At 42.0% G+C, this 16,605-nt stretch overlaps 2 protein-coding genes and 1 long non-coding RNA gene across 3 annotated transcripts in view; 1 reads left to right on the top strand and 2 right to left on the bottom strand.

Moving 5' to 3' along the window:
- Positions 1-1,375, bottom strand: part of LOC138974543 (uncharacterized) — a 10,721-nt gene extending 9,346 nt beyond the window's left edge. The window contains exons 1-4 of the mRNA XM_070347258.1: positions 1,348-1,375; positions 1,113-1,181; positions 490-655; positions 1-105 (exon numbers count right to left, since the gene is read on the bottom strand). The exon at positions 1-105 is cut by the window's left edge and continues 68 nt beyond it. Coding sequence (XP_070203359.1) covers positions 1-105; positions 490-655; positions 1,113-1,181; positions 1,348-1,375 — 368 coding nt within the window. The remainder of the gene's footprint in view (positions 106-489; positions 656-1,112; positions 1,182-1,347) is intronic.
- A 145-nt stretch (positions 1,376-1,520) lies between these two features.
- Positions 1,521-3,508, bottom strand: LOC138972219 (uncharacterized). Its single transcript, XR_011457496.1, has 3 exons — positions 3,452-3,508; positions 2,836-2,892; positions 1,521-1,572 (listed from the first exon to the last, which is right to left on the bottom strand). It is a non-coding gene; the product is annotated as an uncharacterized lncRNA (long non-coding RNA).
- An 8,935-nt stretch (positions 3,509-12,443) lies between these two features.
- LOC138974542 (uncharacterized) lies at positions 12,444-13,205 on the top strand. Its single transcript, XM_070347257.1, has one exon. The coding sequence runs from the start codon at positions 12,444-12,446 to the stop codon at positions 13,203-13,205; it is 762 nt and encodes a 253-aa protein (XP_070203358.1).
- Positions 13,206-16,605: the final 3,400 nt, after the last annotated feature.

Below are 16,605 nucleotides of genomic sequence, written 5' to 3'. Positions count from 1 at the left end.
GGCCTCATCCCGATGCCAGCATATCCTTGGGATATCTCCACAATGTCGGCTCCCGACTGCAAAAGTCGTGTACTGTCCGGCAGAGCTTTGTCTCCACAAAGGGATCTGTGTTAAAGAGGCGATGTATCCAAGGTATTTCAAACAACAACCACAACAACAAGGTGTGTGCGTGTGTGTGTGTGCGTGTGTGTGTGTGCGTGTGTGTGTGTGTGTATGTGTGTGTGTGTGTGTATATGTGTGTGTGTATGTGTGTGTGTGTGTGTGTGTGTGAGTGTACGTGTGTGTGTGTGTGTGTGTGTGTGTGAGAGAGTTTGCGTGCGCGTGTGTGTGTGTGTGTGCGTGTGCGTTCGGGGGTATGTGCGTGTGTGTGTGTGCGTGTGTGTGTGTGTGAGTGTGTGCGCGTGTGTGTGTATGGGTGTGTGTGTGTGTGTGTGTGTGTGTGTGTGTGTGTGTGTGTGTGTGTGTGTGTGTGTGTGTGTGTAAGCTTACTCTGTGCCATTCCTTAGTGAAATATCAGACAAGTGGAAATCCACCCGATGAAAGCCGTACAGGTACCACGTGCAGCTGAGTCCCACATGGTAGGTGTGCGGGTAGTTTGGGCTCACAATGTGCCCGTACTTAACATCGTCAGCGGCGTGGATATCATACCCGCAACCTAAGCAACAGAGATCATTTGAGTTGATGCAAATGTGTGCAACATCAGAAAATGTGAGTCCCGCATGTGCTGATTATTACAAACAAAAAGTACACTTGTCAGCGAACAACAATAACGCTTTCTTTTTGATGGTGCGAGCATATTCTATTTAAATAAATATTACAATGAGGTTTTCTCTCTCAGCAGCAAAGCAATATTTCTTTTATCTGATTAAAAAAAACTGTCTGTAGTTTCCAGCGCACAAACACAAATAATAAAATTCAAAAAAAGAAAGAAAAAAATAAAGAAGTTATTGGGACGTTCAATTTATGACTCATCAAAACATGACATTAACACGTACGTCTACCTACCGGTGGACAGACAGAGACAAACATACATGGTACGAATAATGAACTTTGCTCGGAAAGCATTTCAAGAATAATTTCGTTTCTCCTCAACTTGAAGACTTGTTACTTACCTTCCAGTGTGACCTCTGCACTTCTAATCTGCTCAGGGGAAAATGGAATATCGTCCAGACTTGCCAGATCTGCCCAAACAGAAAACTATACATTATTCAAATCTATATTTGAAATACATGTGTATATGCGATTTTTTTTACGCAGGCTCTATGTTCAGTCCGAAACCAAGAGATAAGGAGACAAAAGTTAGAAGACAACTGGCAAACAGTGTAAGTCGTGAGTTATATCTGTAACCGAAAAATGGATAAACAAAGACATGCATGCGCTTGTTCGCTGTTCGCTTCGCGGATAGAAAAAGGATGGCTTTTCTGCTTTGATGATTGATTAATTTGGGGTCTTCACTGCTATCTAATATGAATGGAAAATTGAAGACTTGTACATGTAAAGGGAGATAACAATTGACTTGCCTGGACCTGGTCTGTCTTGGTTACTCCCACGACTCCATTTGTCACAGTTTTTCTGGAGAAAAACAAACGACCTTGTAAAGTAGCGTTTGTATTCGTCGCCCCCTGGGATAGTATAATAGTTTGTAACTATTGGTAATTCTGGATGAGTCCATCTCTCGACAGAGGGTGGCTCACGTGCTCCAACATTATAATGAGCCAGAACAAAATGCTGCAAAAAAAGTGTAAACAGGTTTTCTGCAGTAAAACAACATCACCGTTTTACTGCAGCATTCTTGATTTCAATTTTACTGCAGTAAAATGTTTTGCTCCAGAAAAAAACCCGTTGCTTCGGCGAAAGAGGACATTATGCAGAAATGCTGCAGAAAAGACAGTTTTTCTCCAGCATTTTGGTTTTTCTGCAGAATAACTGAATAATGTCATAATCCGCCAAGGATAGAACCGTTTTTCATATTTATTTAAGGATGTCGATAATTCTATTAACGTGATCGGACTATCAATTCCTGTCTTCCGCTGTTGTGTTAATTGTCGAACTTTAACACCATCCAAAAACTGTTCAACCAAATTGTCATCAAACTCAATATTGTTTTCGTATCTCCTTCTAAAAAACTGTACTTGTTCAGTCAAAATATCATCCTGATTTGTTATCACCTGACCATCTGCTTTAGCCAGACGATCCATAATTTTCGCGTTTGAGTGTGTCTTTTCCATATTGAGAAAATACTGTGTATTTTGTCTCCTTCTTCAATAAATTTAATTCGGGACCTAATTCGGGACCTGTATTGAATACATTTCCAATTCTACGTTTACTTTATCTTTTTCCATCAACAATTCGTTATTATCTTGATCTAAAACAAGGGCTTTATCAATCCTATTCAAACTTTCCAAAAATTCCACATGTCTGTTAAACTTACATCTATTTTTGTCCTTACTGTACTGAATACAGAATTCTCTTATTTTAATCTTACACATGTCCCATTTAACGTGATCCTCCATTATTTCATCTTGTATCTCACATTCTTCCAACATCAAATTCAATTCATCAACAAAGACATGATCCTTTAACAAACTATCATTACATTTCCAATATGATGGACCCCGCTGAAATGAAGATAATTTATATGTTATGCTAACCGACAGATGGTCGGATTGTGCAACAGAACATAATTATACTACAATCTCTAATATTATTTAAAACAGAATCAGTAACAAATTTATAATCCAATCTGCGAGCAATGAAAGGATTTTTTTCTTGACCACGTAAATGACTATGGTTGTTTTATTTTAATTTTAATTTTAATCACGAGTGAAATCATACCTCCAAGGCGGAAGACAGAAGGCACAACAGAAATGTTTCGCTCAGCAACATTGTTCCCTGAAACAGTCATAAAGGAAAATGATCATGCAGACTGAGAGGAAAGGGCTATATATATAATTTCGTGTCAATATTCCAATGTGGTTTCTTCTTATTCCTTTGTCTTGTTGGCAATTATTTCCTCTTTGCCAGTTTTGGTATCCATTGAAATGAATCACAGACAACAACGTTTGTCCAAACGAGTATGTTTTTTCCAACATAAAAACAACTATGAAGTATCCCTTGGAATACATGGGATCATGTCATATTCATAGACAATATGAACTTTCTGATCAATTCAAATTGCACCAATCAGAAGAATGTATGTTACAATTATAATAATTAACTTTACATTTTCGATGCGCATCGATTAAGCACTGGAGCAATCAAAGAAATACATCAGATGGTAATTGTTTGTTTTTTTGACAATCTTCTCAAAATCGAAAGGACTTTGTCTAAAACCCCTATCCTTATGAATTACAGATCAGTCTATCTTTCCGCAAATACGAGAACACCACAACCCTATGGAGCGCCTCAGACAGGCAGACACAGCGTTACGGAATCTTTCACCTGCCTTTACCTGTATCTTTTTCTTTGATCAGCTGTCCCTGCTCCTTGTCAACGCCTGGGAGACATGATCAGTCCATGATGTCTGTCAGCAGATTGTCAGCCTTTATATAATGTTCATGGCGCTATCTTGTATTGCTATCATGGTGAATAGGCACGCCCCCCTCTCTCATACTCTCTCAAAACCACCAGCACCCAATTCCAAAGGCAGTCACACACATTCTCAAAAACGCACGCACGCACGCACGCACGCACGCACGCACGCACACACGCACACATACACACACACACACACATGCACACACCCACACACACACACACACACACACACACACACGCACGCACGCACACACACACACACACACACACACACACACACGTACACACACCGGCACACACACACACACACACAGCCACACACGCACGCATACCGCACGCACACGCACGCACACACACACACACACACACTCACACACGCACTCACACACACACACACACACACACACACACACACACACACACACACACACATGCAAGCACGCGCACACTGACACACGTACGCGCAGGCAATCACTCGTACACATGTGTTTTGTTCAAAACACGACGACCGTTGTGACGATGGCAACTCTAACTTACAGCCCTGAACTTAAAAAACAAATAAAATATGTTTCAATGCCGGGCAGAAGCCAGTTCGCATGCGTCTTGGGTACTGGTGACAGGGTTACCCAGCAAGTTCAGCGATGCGGTCACATAAGATCCAAAGCGGCAAAATAATGCAGCCAAGTAAAGTTAACCAGAAAGTCAAGTTAGCATCTTGGACGGAAAGGAAATACCTTTACATTTCACATTGCAAACGGTACAACCGTCGCCCTGTTTTTACCCCTTATGGCCCTGTCACACGACCGTTTTAAAGCCTGCGTATGCCGACGTATGGGACATTTGAATAAGTACGCTGGCGTACGTCGAATACGTTATGGGTACTTTATGGGTACGTTTTGTATACGTTAAGAGGACGCTGAAGCACGCTAGCAATACGTCGTAGTACGCTGAGCACACAGCAAAGTTTTGTGCGTTAAACAGCTGTGTTGCAAACTCATCGCGTGAGGTCTTTAAGTGTTGCCAGCGCAGAGAGACACCTCGGCTTATATCCGAGGACGTCTGAACAAGAGAGAAAAATACGGAACTGTGACAGATAGGGCCTGCCGTAAAAATGCCAGTGTCGGCTAACTCTCGGCTGTCTCACCGCGAATTTGGTTGAAGACCACGAGACCTGTGTTGTGCACGTGATGCGTAGGCCTACAGCGTTTGGAACAGTGACCAAAGAATCTTGCTAAAAACAAAGAAAGGACTGTGTAAAACGGAAGGTTATCAGTGTCGGACTGACACAGATACAAATGAGACAGGAATAGACCAAACAACAAAACTGCTGGGGGCAAAATCCTTTTGTCAAGTTTTAAAAATTCATTCGCAAATCCTCTGTTATTGTTTGATTCCATGGCATGAGCATATGTGTATTTGCTTGTATTACTGTGTCATCTGATCAGAATTTATGACGAGAAAAAAAAATACAACAACACCAACGTTTTGGAATATAACCTGGAAGAATTTACATGTAGGCTTAACGTTCATAAACACGCATGCACAAACGAATGCACACGCATTGCATAGCATCGTAAACACACCCAAAGGCAATAGGTAAGACCCAACCTTAATATTTGTCAGTTCATTGTCAAACGTTTCTCTTCTAAAAACGATGGTGTCTTCACTGACCTCTTGAACTCATTAAACTAATCCTAAAAAGCAAGTACACACGCACACACACACACACACACACAAACACACACACACAAACACATGACACACACACACATACACAAATACACACACACACCTACATACACACACACACACACACATACACACACACACCTACACACACACACACACATACACACACACACACACACACACACACACACACACACCCATATATATACAAACACACACAGGCACATACACAAATGCTGACGTGTCAGTTAAGAAGAACACCTTGATACGCGATTATTGTATGAGTTGAAGTTTTTGTGGGGTTGTCCTGAAATTGATTGACAGCTTATTCCGATGCCGACGTGTAAGTTGCGATGACAACATTGATGCGAGTATAGCGCGAGTTGCCTTTTTATATTTAGTCAAGTTTTGACTAAATATTTTAACATCGAGGGGGAATCGAAACGAGGGTCGTGGTGTATGTGCGTGTGTCTGTCTGTCTGTCTGTCTGTGTGTGTGTGTAGAGCGATTCAGACTAAACTACTGGACCGATCTTTATGAAATTTGACATGAGAGTTCCTGGGTATGAAATCCCCGAACGTTTTTTTCATTTTTTTGATAAATGTCTTTGATGACGTCATATCCGGCTTTTCGTGAAAGTTGAGGCGGCACTGTCACGCCCTCATTTTTCAACCAAATTGCTTGAAATTTTGGTCAAGTAATCTTCGACGAAGCCCGGACTTCGGTATTGCATTTCAGCTTGGTGGCTTAAAAATTAATTAATGACTTTGGTCATTAAAAATCTGAAAATTGTAAAAAAAAATAAAAATTTATAAAACGATCCAAATTTACGTTTATCTTATTTTCCATCATTTGCTGATTCCAAAAACATATAAATATGTTATATTCGGATTAAAAACAAGCTCTGAAAATTAAATATATAAAAATTATTATCAAATTTTTTTTTTCGAAATCAATTTAAAAACACTTTCATCTTATTCCTTGTCGGTTCCTGATTCCAAAAATATATAGATATGATATGTTTGGATTAAAAACACGCTCAGAAAGTTAAAACGAAGAGAGGTACAGAAAAGCGTGCTATCCTTCTCAGCGCAACGAATACCCCGCTCTTCTTGTCAATTCCACGGGCACTGCCTTTGCCACGGGCGGTGGAGTGACGATGCTACGAGTATACGGTCTTGCTGCGTTGCGTTGGGTTCAGTTTCATTCTGTGAGTTCGACAGCTACTTGACTAAATATTGTATTTTCGCCTTACGCGACTTGTTTATATTTAGTCAAGTTTTGACTAAATATTTTAACATCGAGGGGGAATCGAAACGAGGGTCGTGGTGTATGTGCGAGTGTGCGTGCGTGTGTGCGTGTGTGTGTGTGTGTGTGTGTGTGTGTGTGTGTGTGTGTGTGTGTGTGTGTGTGTGTGTGTAGAGCGATTCGGACTAAGCTACTGGACCGATCTTTATGAAATTTGACATGAGAGTTCCTGGGTATGAAATCCACGAACACTTTTTTCATTTTTTTGATAAATATCTTTGATGACGTCATATCCGGCTTTTCGTGAAAGTTGAGGCGGCACTGTCACGCCCTCATTTTTCAACCAAATTGGTTGCAATTTTGGTCAAGTAATCGTCGACGAAGCCCGGGGTTCGGTATTGCATTTCAGCTTGGTGGCTTAAAAATTAATTAATGACTTTGGTCATTAAAAATCTGAAAATTGTAAAAAAAAATTAAAATTTATAAAACGATCCAAATTTACGTTTATCTTATTTTCCATCATTTGCTGATTCCAAAAACATATAAATATGTTTTATTTGGATTAAAAACAAGCTCTGAAAATTAAATATATAAAAATTATTATCACAATTTTTTTTTCGAAATCAATTTAAAAACACTTTTATCTTATTCCTTGTCGGTTCCTGATTCCAAAAATATATAGATATGATATGTTTGGATTAAAAACACGCTCAGAAAGTTAAGACGAAGAGAGGTACAGAAAAGCGTGCTATCCTTCTCAGCGCAACGAATACCCCGCTCTTCTTGTCAATTCCACGGGCACTGCCTTTGCCACGGGCGGTAGAGTGACGATGCTACGAGTATACGGTCTTGCTGCGTTGCGTTGCGTTCAGTTTCATTCTGTGAGTTCGACAGCTACTTGACTAAATATTGTATTTTCGCCTTACGCGACTTGTTTTTTAGATATCCTGAACATCATTGACAGCCTATTCCGATGCTGACGTGTAAGTTGAGAACAACATTGATGCAAGTACAGTGCAAGGTGCAAGATTTGCAGGACTATTCAGGGCCCGTATGCATGAACTAGAAGTAAGAAACACTGGAAGTAGAGGCCTCTTTTCGAAGTGGGAACTCCCGAAGTCAACTTTCTAACTGTTCACAATGCATGAACTGACTTGAGCGCCAAAGTAGTGACAGCGAGAGTATTAAGGTCAAGGTCGGGGAAATTGGGGGAATCCCTACTAATACGCATGCGCACGTTTCTATCAACATGGCAGTCAACAAAAATGGCAAGGCACGTGTGCCGCTCAAAAAGAAAGTAGACACGGAGGGGCGTTCTGCACCTTTTTCAGATGGTGAAATTGCTGTACTCTTGACAGAAGTGTTTTACGAAAGAACGGTTATTCTGTCCAAATTTCAGAACAGTCTAACTGTTAAACATAAAGACGCTGTCTGGTCCAAAATTGCCAAAGAAGTGTCTCTCTCTCTCTCTCTCTCTCTCTCTCTCTCTCTCTCTCTCTCTCTCTCTCTCTCTCTCTCTCTCTCTCTCTCTCTCTCTCTCTCTCTCTCTCTCTCTTACGACACACGCACACACAGACAAACGTACACTCATGCACATACTGACACTATGACACAAGTGACACTGACGGCGGCACACATAAACACACACACACACCACACACACGCGCGAGCTCGCGCGCACACATATACACACACACACGCACCCATACACGCACGCACACAGTCACAAACAAATAACCACACACTCACTCTCTCTCACTTTCTCTCATTCTCTCTCAATCTACACTCATACACACACTGAAACTATGATGACACAAGTGACACGTCACACACACACACACACACCCACACCCACACATACACACACACACACATACTCACCGTTGTGACACACATATACACACGCGCGTACAGTTGAAAGTCAAGACATGATATGATTTTTTCAAAGCATAGGAAGGTTTCTTTTGCAAATGAATAAAATTAACACAGAGGCAAAACCCGGTTTTTGCAGCCGGAATGCAATTGCGGAGGCTTAAAAAGGAAAAGATTAATAAAAAAAATATATAGCTCCCGGCGGAACTTGAACCCGGAGCGAATGAACGAGAGTCCGGAACCGTTACCACTGCACTATGTTACTCGTGTAGAATAGAGGCATGATGAAAAAAGGCATTCTGAGTTATTCAGTCGTGCTGGTTTGAAAGCTCGCCACCTTCGCCGAGTGACTCGAGCACGTTTTTTTCGGTCAGTAACTGATCGAACTGTCGCTTTTGAGTCACTCTGTTTTAAGCATTTCACCTAAATTAAACAAGAATGTCACAGTCCGTGTCTATGGTGCAAGGTAGGAGACCGTCTCATTGTAGCCAAGTTACGACAGTTGCTCGATTGACGCATTTCACGTCTTCGATATTGTGTCTGAGATCATTTCCCAATGAGCTGCCTTTAAAAACGGAATGTCCTGCAATTGTAGTATGCGCTGGAGGTTTCTTTTGGATGGGTAAGGACCCTTGAGATGCGATATCGTCGTATAATTATGTCAAGCGAGAGGCCCTTGACATTGGAAGTGGGAACTTCGAAAGCAAAGTTGCCAGCTACTCGGTATGCACGAGCTAAATTGAACGCCGAAGTAGTGGCTTCGAGAGTTCTGAGGTCAAGGTCGAGAAAATTGGGGGAATCCCAATTAGTGCGCATGCGTTTGTAAACGGTAGGCTTGGTGACCAGAAGAAACAAATCTCATCGCGAGTTCGTAAATGGGCAAACGTTGATCGCGCTGTAGCTTTTACTATAATTGTTGTTTTTAACTGGTTGAACGAAAGCTGTGATGATTGTCCTTAAATAGAATGACTGTCTATAATATTGATTTCGTTGACCAGAATGTTGGGGACAATAAAAAAAAGGTTGTTTATGTGGTAGCGAAGTCGGTTAACTTAAAACTCTTTTTGTAGTGGTTTTTTTTAATGATTGTGTATCGGTAAAACTGCTGGACAAAAATAGTTTGGTCAGAGCGAATGTTTGTGTTACTGGTAAATTTAAAAAGGCAGAACTCCATTTTTTGGGAATCAAGATATAAGGTGTAGTGAAAAGAAGATAAGTTCAGCGAATTTCATATCATTTGAGAAAATGTGTGTCCGAATTTTTAAAACAGAAAAATTTTTGTACTTAGGTGTTTGTAAATTACGTTTGTCCTCGTTAATTGTGAAGAGGATGTATGTTTATATAAAGTTCAAAGTCAAGATTGGATTTTTGTAGCCTACGTGCGTGTGTGCATGTGTATTAGACATAATACATAGACATAGAACACTTTATTATCTCAATTACGATAAACTCGGGTGTGGTGAATCACAATCAACAGCATAAAACGTAAGAACATGAATAAAATATCAAGGCGCAAATATAGTCAGCTCATCATAGTGTGGGGAGTGGGTACACACACACACACATACACACACACACACACACACACACACACACACACACACACACACACGGCACGCGCGAACACGCAAACAAACGTATGAAGGAACAGACGCACAATTATACCCGCACGGACGCACACACAGGCAGACAGGCACTCGCACAAACATATATATACACACACACACACACACACACACACACACACACACACACACACACACACACACACACACACAGATAAAGCAATGACAAAAAAATAGCAGAAACTTACACTTCAACACTCGAACACACACACACACACACACACACACACGCACACGCACACAAACACACGCACGCACGCACACAAACACACACACACACACACACACACTCACACATGCACACAACGACGCCCATTTCCATAGAAACACAGTAACCCCCTCGTATAAGCGGGAATGAAAGAGTGGTGGCCAATGACCCAGAACAAACAAAAGTCAAAGCTGGCAACTCAGGTTTGTATTCAGGGAAATTTGCACGAAATGCATGCAGAAGATACGACTTTTCCCTCTATTTTCTCTCTTTGGGAGCGTCAGCTCGGTTTGACATGAAAAACTGAAGAAAAGCCCTGCCTTTTTGCACTGAGAAACTGTGGAAGTAGCGTGTTTACTACTGGGTCTGGCTGTAGTACATTTACCCTCATTTACTTCCTCGTTAGCTTCCAAAGTAAACTCTTTTTTCGTCCCATGCATGCGAAAGTGAGGATGTACTTCCGATGTCACTCAAAACTTTAGAAGTAGTCGCAAAATACCCTGAGTTACTTCCTCGCTTTGCTTCGAGGTAAACCCTTTTTCCGGCCCATGCATACGAAAGTGAGGCAAGTACTTCCGATGTCACTCAAAACTTCGGGAGTTGTCGCGAACTTCCCCCATAAGCATACGGGCCCTGAACATGATTCGCAGCATATTCCAGACTGCCTCCACACCGTCCCCTTGTTAATCTTGTCATGTCACAAGTCAATGCTGTATCCGACCGAATTCTGCTATACATATTATTCAAGTTAGTGAGACATCTCAGTTCCAGAAAAGATTTATAGAGCAAATAAAGAAAATGATTTATTGAACGAAGCACTGTGATATTGTGTATACCGATATTGTCAGTAACTCAAGAGAACAAAAAAAAGTTTCACCACGCACATTTTGCTACGTTCATTTGGATAACTTCAAATTGTGGACAGGCCGTGTTAGATCAACTTGTTTGTGTGATGTTTCAAATTTGCAGACACAGCTCTTTTTCATATTTATGTTAGTAAATTTCAATTTAGCTTTGAGCTAAAACGTGCAGTACTTGCATAAAGACTTCATTAGTTATTTGCAATTCCAAACCTTCGCGCTTGTATTGGCACGACCGGTCGATTGAATGTGGCTGCTGTGCAAAGTGACGCCCCCTGATTTGACATTGACAGGCTGTTCCTTGTTCGAGGCCCGGTTTGCTCATTTTCAAAAAAACATTTGGTATGTTTTGCGTGTTGTATCTACACTCCTCGGGGAGGCTAGTGCTAAATATGGACGGCGAGAATGCTCTGAACCCTACATGTATTCAATCGTCATAGTTGTCTCCTTCACATTTGCCGAAAATGTTTATAAACTTATAAACGATAGCGTAGGGAAAGCTAAACTTCTCCTCGACCAGTTCAAATCAGTATTCACAAAGAGTGCTAACTTCACCCCCCCTCCCCCACCCCCCGCCGTCAGTCCCATAGAGCAGATTGAAGTGACCACAGCTGGAGTAGCTAAACTGCTACGTGACCTCAACCCCGCCAAAGCCCCAGGCCCCGACAGCATACCCAACCTGGTCTTAAAGACCTGCGCCGACCAGATTGCTCCTGCTCTCCGTGCAATCTTCCAGAGATCCCTGGATAGCGGTTCTCTCCCTTCCGACTGGCTCCAGGCCAACATCTCCTGTGTATTCAAAAAGGGTGATCGCCACCTCCCCGCGAACTACCGTCCCATCTCCCTCACTTCCATCCCTTGCAAACTCCTAGAACATATTATATGCCGCCACATCTTCACACATCTCGACTCGCATAACATCCTCACGCATCTAAACCATGGTTTCCGGTCTGGATTCTCGTGCGAAACCCAACTTCTCACCACAACCCACGACCTCTTGACCTCCTTCGACCAAAGAAAACAAGTAGATGTCGCTGTGCTTGATTTTTCTAAAGCGTTCGACACTGTTCCCCACCCCCACCTCCTCCACAAACTCTACTGTTATGGCATAAACGGCCCCCTACTCAACTGGCTCACGTCGTTCCTCACTAAGCGCTCCATGAAAGTTGTACTCGAGGGTACCTCATCCGAATCAACTACAGTAGACTCTGGCGTCCCGCAGGGGACGGTGCTCGGCCCACTACTCTTCCTTGTCCATATTAACGACCTGCCAGCCTCTGTATCGTCCCACGTCCGCTTGTTCGCCGACGACTGCTGCTCTATAGGGAAATACACTCCTTCACGGACCACCAATCCCTGCAACAAGACCTGAGACACCTCGAAGAATGGGCGGTTACCTGGGGCATGCGCTTCAACGCCTCTAAATGTTATATCCTCAGTATAAACAAATCCTCTGACTTCTACTACCAACTGGACAACAGCATCCTCCAAAACGTTAGATCCACACCCTACCTTGGCATTCTCCTCTCAGACGACATGAAATGGAGCCCCCACATTTCTTCTATCACTAAAAAAGCTAACTGCACCCTTGGCTTCCTTCGCCGCAACCTCCAACGCTGCCCGCCTCGTTGCCGTCAGCAGGCCTACCTCTCCCTTGTGCGTCCCCTCCTGGAGTACGGGGCGGTTGTCTGGGACCCCTACCTGAAGAAAGACATTGACTGCATCGAACGCGTACAACGCAAAGCATCAAGGTTTATCACAGGCGACTTCAGGTCGTCGACCCCCGGCAGCGTCACCAGACTCCTAGAGAAAACTGGACTTCAACCTCTGCAACAGCGACGTCAACAACTCCGTCTGACGTTCTTCTATAGGGTGGTTGAGGGGCTGGTACCGGCACTACCATCACACCAGTTCTTAACTGAGCAGAAGCAAGGCCGTAAAATCAGGCCAGTGAGACACCCTGACCATCACACATCCAACATCGTCTCACAGTTTTCAAGAAACAATTCTAGACCCTATTCAGTGCCCCAAGGCCGCACTGATCAGTTTAGGAACTCCTTTTTTGTGAAGACGGCACAAGACTGGAATCTACTTGAGGACAATACTGTAACCTCCAAAAGCATTGGCATCTTTAAAGCCAAGCTAGCAGCCGTACACCACCATTAGGCTGCCGCACTCTCCCCCGCTGCATTTACGCCAGTCTTCTGGTATCCAGCAGCGTAATCCATCAAGATCAAGATCAAGATCAAGATTTGCTGAGCGTTTAAAAGCGCGTTATTATGTCGTCTGCTAGGGAAAAGTCAATCGAATCAGTCGACTGCAACATGCTGTCGGGATTACAATGACTCGTGCTATTCTGTTAAACATAGGGAAGTTTAGATGCATACATATTTGGTTAATGCGGAGACGACAAGCTACATGCCACAATGAAATAAAGGATGAGATGAGACTTCTCAAATAGAAAGAAGGGGTACAGGCGCATGAATATTCTCTCAGAGATTGATAGCGCACTCTTGGAGTGCGCTAACAATTTTAGTGCATTGCCAATCAGCTGTTCCACATTAATCATGTGACAGCAGTACTTTCTGACACTTTTTTTCTTCATTTGTACAAATTTGTAGTTATACAAAATGGGTTTTGAAATAGGTACATAGTAGGTTATCAGAAGCACCACAGTTCAGTATTTAAGGCAGGGCCGGACTAGGCGAAGAGGAGGGGGGGGGTTGCCAGTGGTGGCCCAGGGGGATGTCCCCCCTGGCGGCAGGGGCGGATCAGTTCATTTTATGACTGGTTTTTTTCAAAAGTATATTGTGAATATATGGGTGTGAAGGCGCGAAGCGCCGAGCTTGCTAGGGGGGTCCGGGGGCATGCCCCCCCGGAAAATTTTGAAAAAAAGGATGCAAAATGGTGCAATCTGGTGCATTCTGAGGATGATCATTACCAGTTTCAGGCAGCAGATTTTGTCACTGATTAATACCCCAAAAATTGAAACTCAATGTAAAATAAAGAAATGCATACCTCATTCAATATTTTTATTTTTTGGCTGGGGGGGGGGTCCGGAACCACCCCCCCTCGTTGTGGGGGTCAGGGGGCGAAGCCCCCTGAAGCTGACGGGTAGGTCATATTCTGAGATAGGAAAAAGGTCGCTCCTTGCATGAAACGGCATAAAATAAGCAATAATAAAAAAAAATTAAATAAGTAAGGTACATGTTTAGGCTAGGGGGGGGGGGGTTGCGCAACCCCCATAACCCCCCCGGTAGTCCGGCCCTGTAAGGCACATGTGTGTTCTTATGGAGGGGGTAGGGGTCGGGTGGGATCTAAAGTTACTGACATTGTGGTGCTTCCAACAAACAAAACAAACAATGTGTACATGTGAAGATGTGTGTGAAATATTTGTAATGTGATTACTCTGCTGTGAAACCCAATTCCTGTGATATGAGAGGGTAAATTCACATAGTGCAATATCATATTTGATTGTATCCCTTTTATGTGTTATGTTTTATATGTGTCGTCCTATACAATTGTTGTTATAATCGTTTACAGGCAGGCAGGGTGTGCCGAAGAAAAATTTCCATTTTTATGTAATGTCTATTTTTTGAAGCATTTTTATGTGGATGTCTATTTTTTAAAGCGCTTTGAACTTCGGATAAGGCGCTATATAAATAAAAAGAGAATAATAATATTTTAATGGACAATAAAGTGCTGTTATTGTTATTGTTATTATTGTTATACCCTGTCCGGTACCCTTTTCAACACTGTTGTTGTATAACTACAAATCTGAGAGAGAAAAAATAAATCGGTTGAAATACTATTAGGCCTCATGGAAACACATCAATTCGCCTTACCATATCCGATCTAGAAGGGTGTTTATGGGGGATAAGACTACCCCTCCTCTTGTTCACATACCAAAAATCAATCAGCACCCTGACTGCTTACTGTGGCGAGTTGAACATTGTTGAGGAATGAATTTCCAGTGCTTTTAACAAAATAATTCCAAAAGAATGACATACAGAGAGCACCCAGGTGGTTCATTGTTGGTAGAAAGAAATACCTTACCTTGGATGTGACAAAGTTGTATACATTTTGTATCATTTCAACTCTTTTAATTGCATGTTTGTTCGTGTTTATCTTGACATTTTGTCCAAAAGGTTGGTACAGAGTTGTCGTGTTTCCAATTCACCGGCAGAGTAATTGGATGTTTTCCAATCGTGTTTATGTAAAGCTCGTCTTCTGCAGTGATGATATTATTCAAAACTTCGCCAATATGCATGAATGTATGCAAATCTGTATGCATGTATTATGAGAGTTAGCGTGTTTGTGTTAGTGTGTGTGTGTGTGTGTTTGTGCGTGTGTGTGTGTGTGTGTGTGTGTGTGTGTGTGTGTATGTGTGTGTGTGCATGGGTGTGTGAGAGAGAGTGTGTGTTTGTGTGTGTGTGTGTTTGTGTGTGTGTGTGTGTGTGTGTTAATGTGTGTGTGTGTGTGCGTGTGTGTGTGTGTGTGTGTGTGTGTGTGTGTGTGTGTGTACTCCATACGTATTGAGATGTCTATTTTTTAATAGGTACGTGCTTGAAGAGTTAAGGCCAGTCTGTCCGAGATAGCATAGCAAATGGTGCATAGAATATGAGGTGTAAACATGTGTCCATTTTCAGATAAATGTTGTGTTATACAAATACTCTGACTAATAATATTGAACTATGCTGATATGTATGCATGTCTAAAAATAATCTGGGTGCTCTCTGTGGGTTGTTTTTTGTCAGTTTATTTTCCAGTTTGCTTACAGCTCCATCGTTTGCTCTGAAAGAACAACACGTTGCGGACACAAAGTAGGCATAAAAACAAAAAGAAAACATTTGATGATCATTGGAAAAAAACCGTTTGATGAGATTGTTACATTTAGTCAAGTTCACACGAGAGTTCCTGGGAATGATATCCCCAGATGTTGTTTTAATTGTTTAGATAAATGTCTTTGATGTCGTCATATCCGGCTTTTTGTTAAAGTTGAGGCGGCACTGTCACACCCTCTCTTTTCAATTGAATTGATTGCCATTTTGGCAAAGGAATTTTCGATTTTGGTATTGTAAGCTTAAAACTTAATTAATGAGTTTGGTCATTAAAAATCTGAAATTGTAATTAACATTTTTTTTTATAAAACGATCCAAAACAATGTTATCTTATTCTTCAACATGTTCGTATTCCAAAAACATATAAATATGTTATATTTAGATTAAAAACAAGCTCTGAAATTTAAAAACAAGTCGCGTAAGGCGAAAATACAATATTTAGTCAAGTAGCTGTCGAACTCACAGAATGAAACTGAACGCAACGCAACGCAGCAAGACCGTATACTCGTAGCATCGTCACTCCACCGCCCGTGGCAAAGGCAGTGCCCGTGGAATTGACAAGAAGAGCGGGGTATTCGTTGCGCTGAGAAGGATAGCACGCTTTTCTGTACCTCTCTTCGTTTTAACTTTCTGAGCGTGTTTTTAATCCAAACATATCATATCTATATATTTTTGGAATCAGGAACCGACAAGGAATAAGATGAAAGTGTTTTTAAATTGATTTC

The sequence above is a fragment of the Littorina saxatilis genome, linkage group LG8, assembly GCF_037325665.1.
Source record: "Littorina saxatilis isolate snail1 linkage group LG8, US_GU_Lsax_2.0, whole genome shotgun sequence".
In the NCBI taxonomy this organism is placed as follows: domain Eukaryota; kingdom Metazoa; phylum Mollusca; class Gastropoda; order Littorinimorpha; family Littorinidae; genus Littorina; species Littorina saxatilis.
Note: the sequence above shows the minus strand (reverse complement) of the source record. Positions and strands in the feature narration are given on the sequence as shown.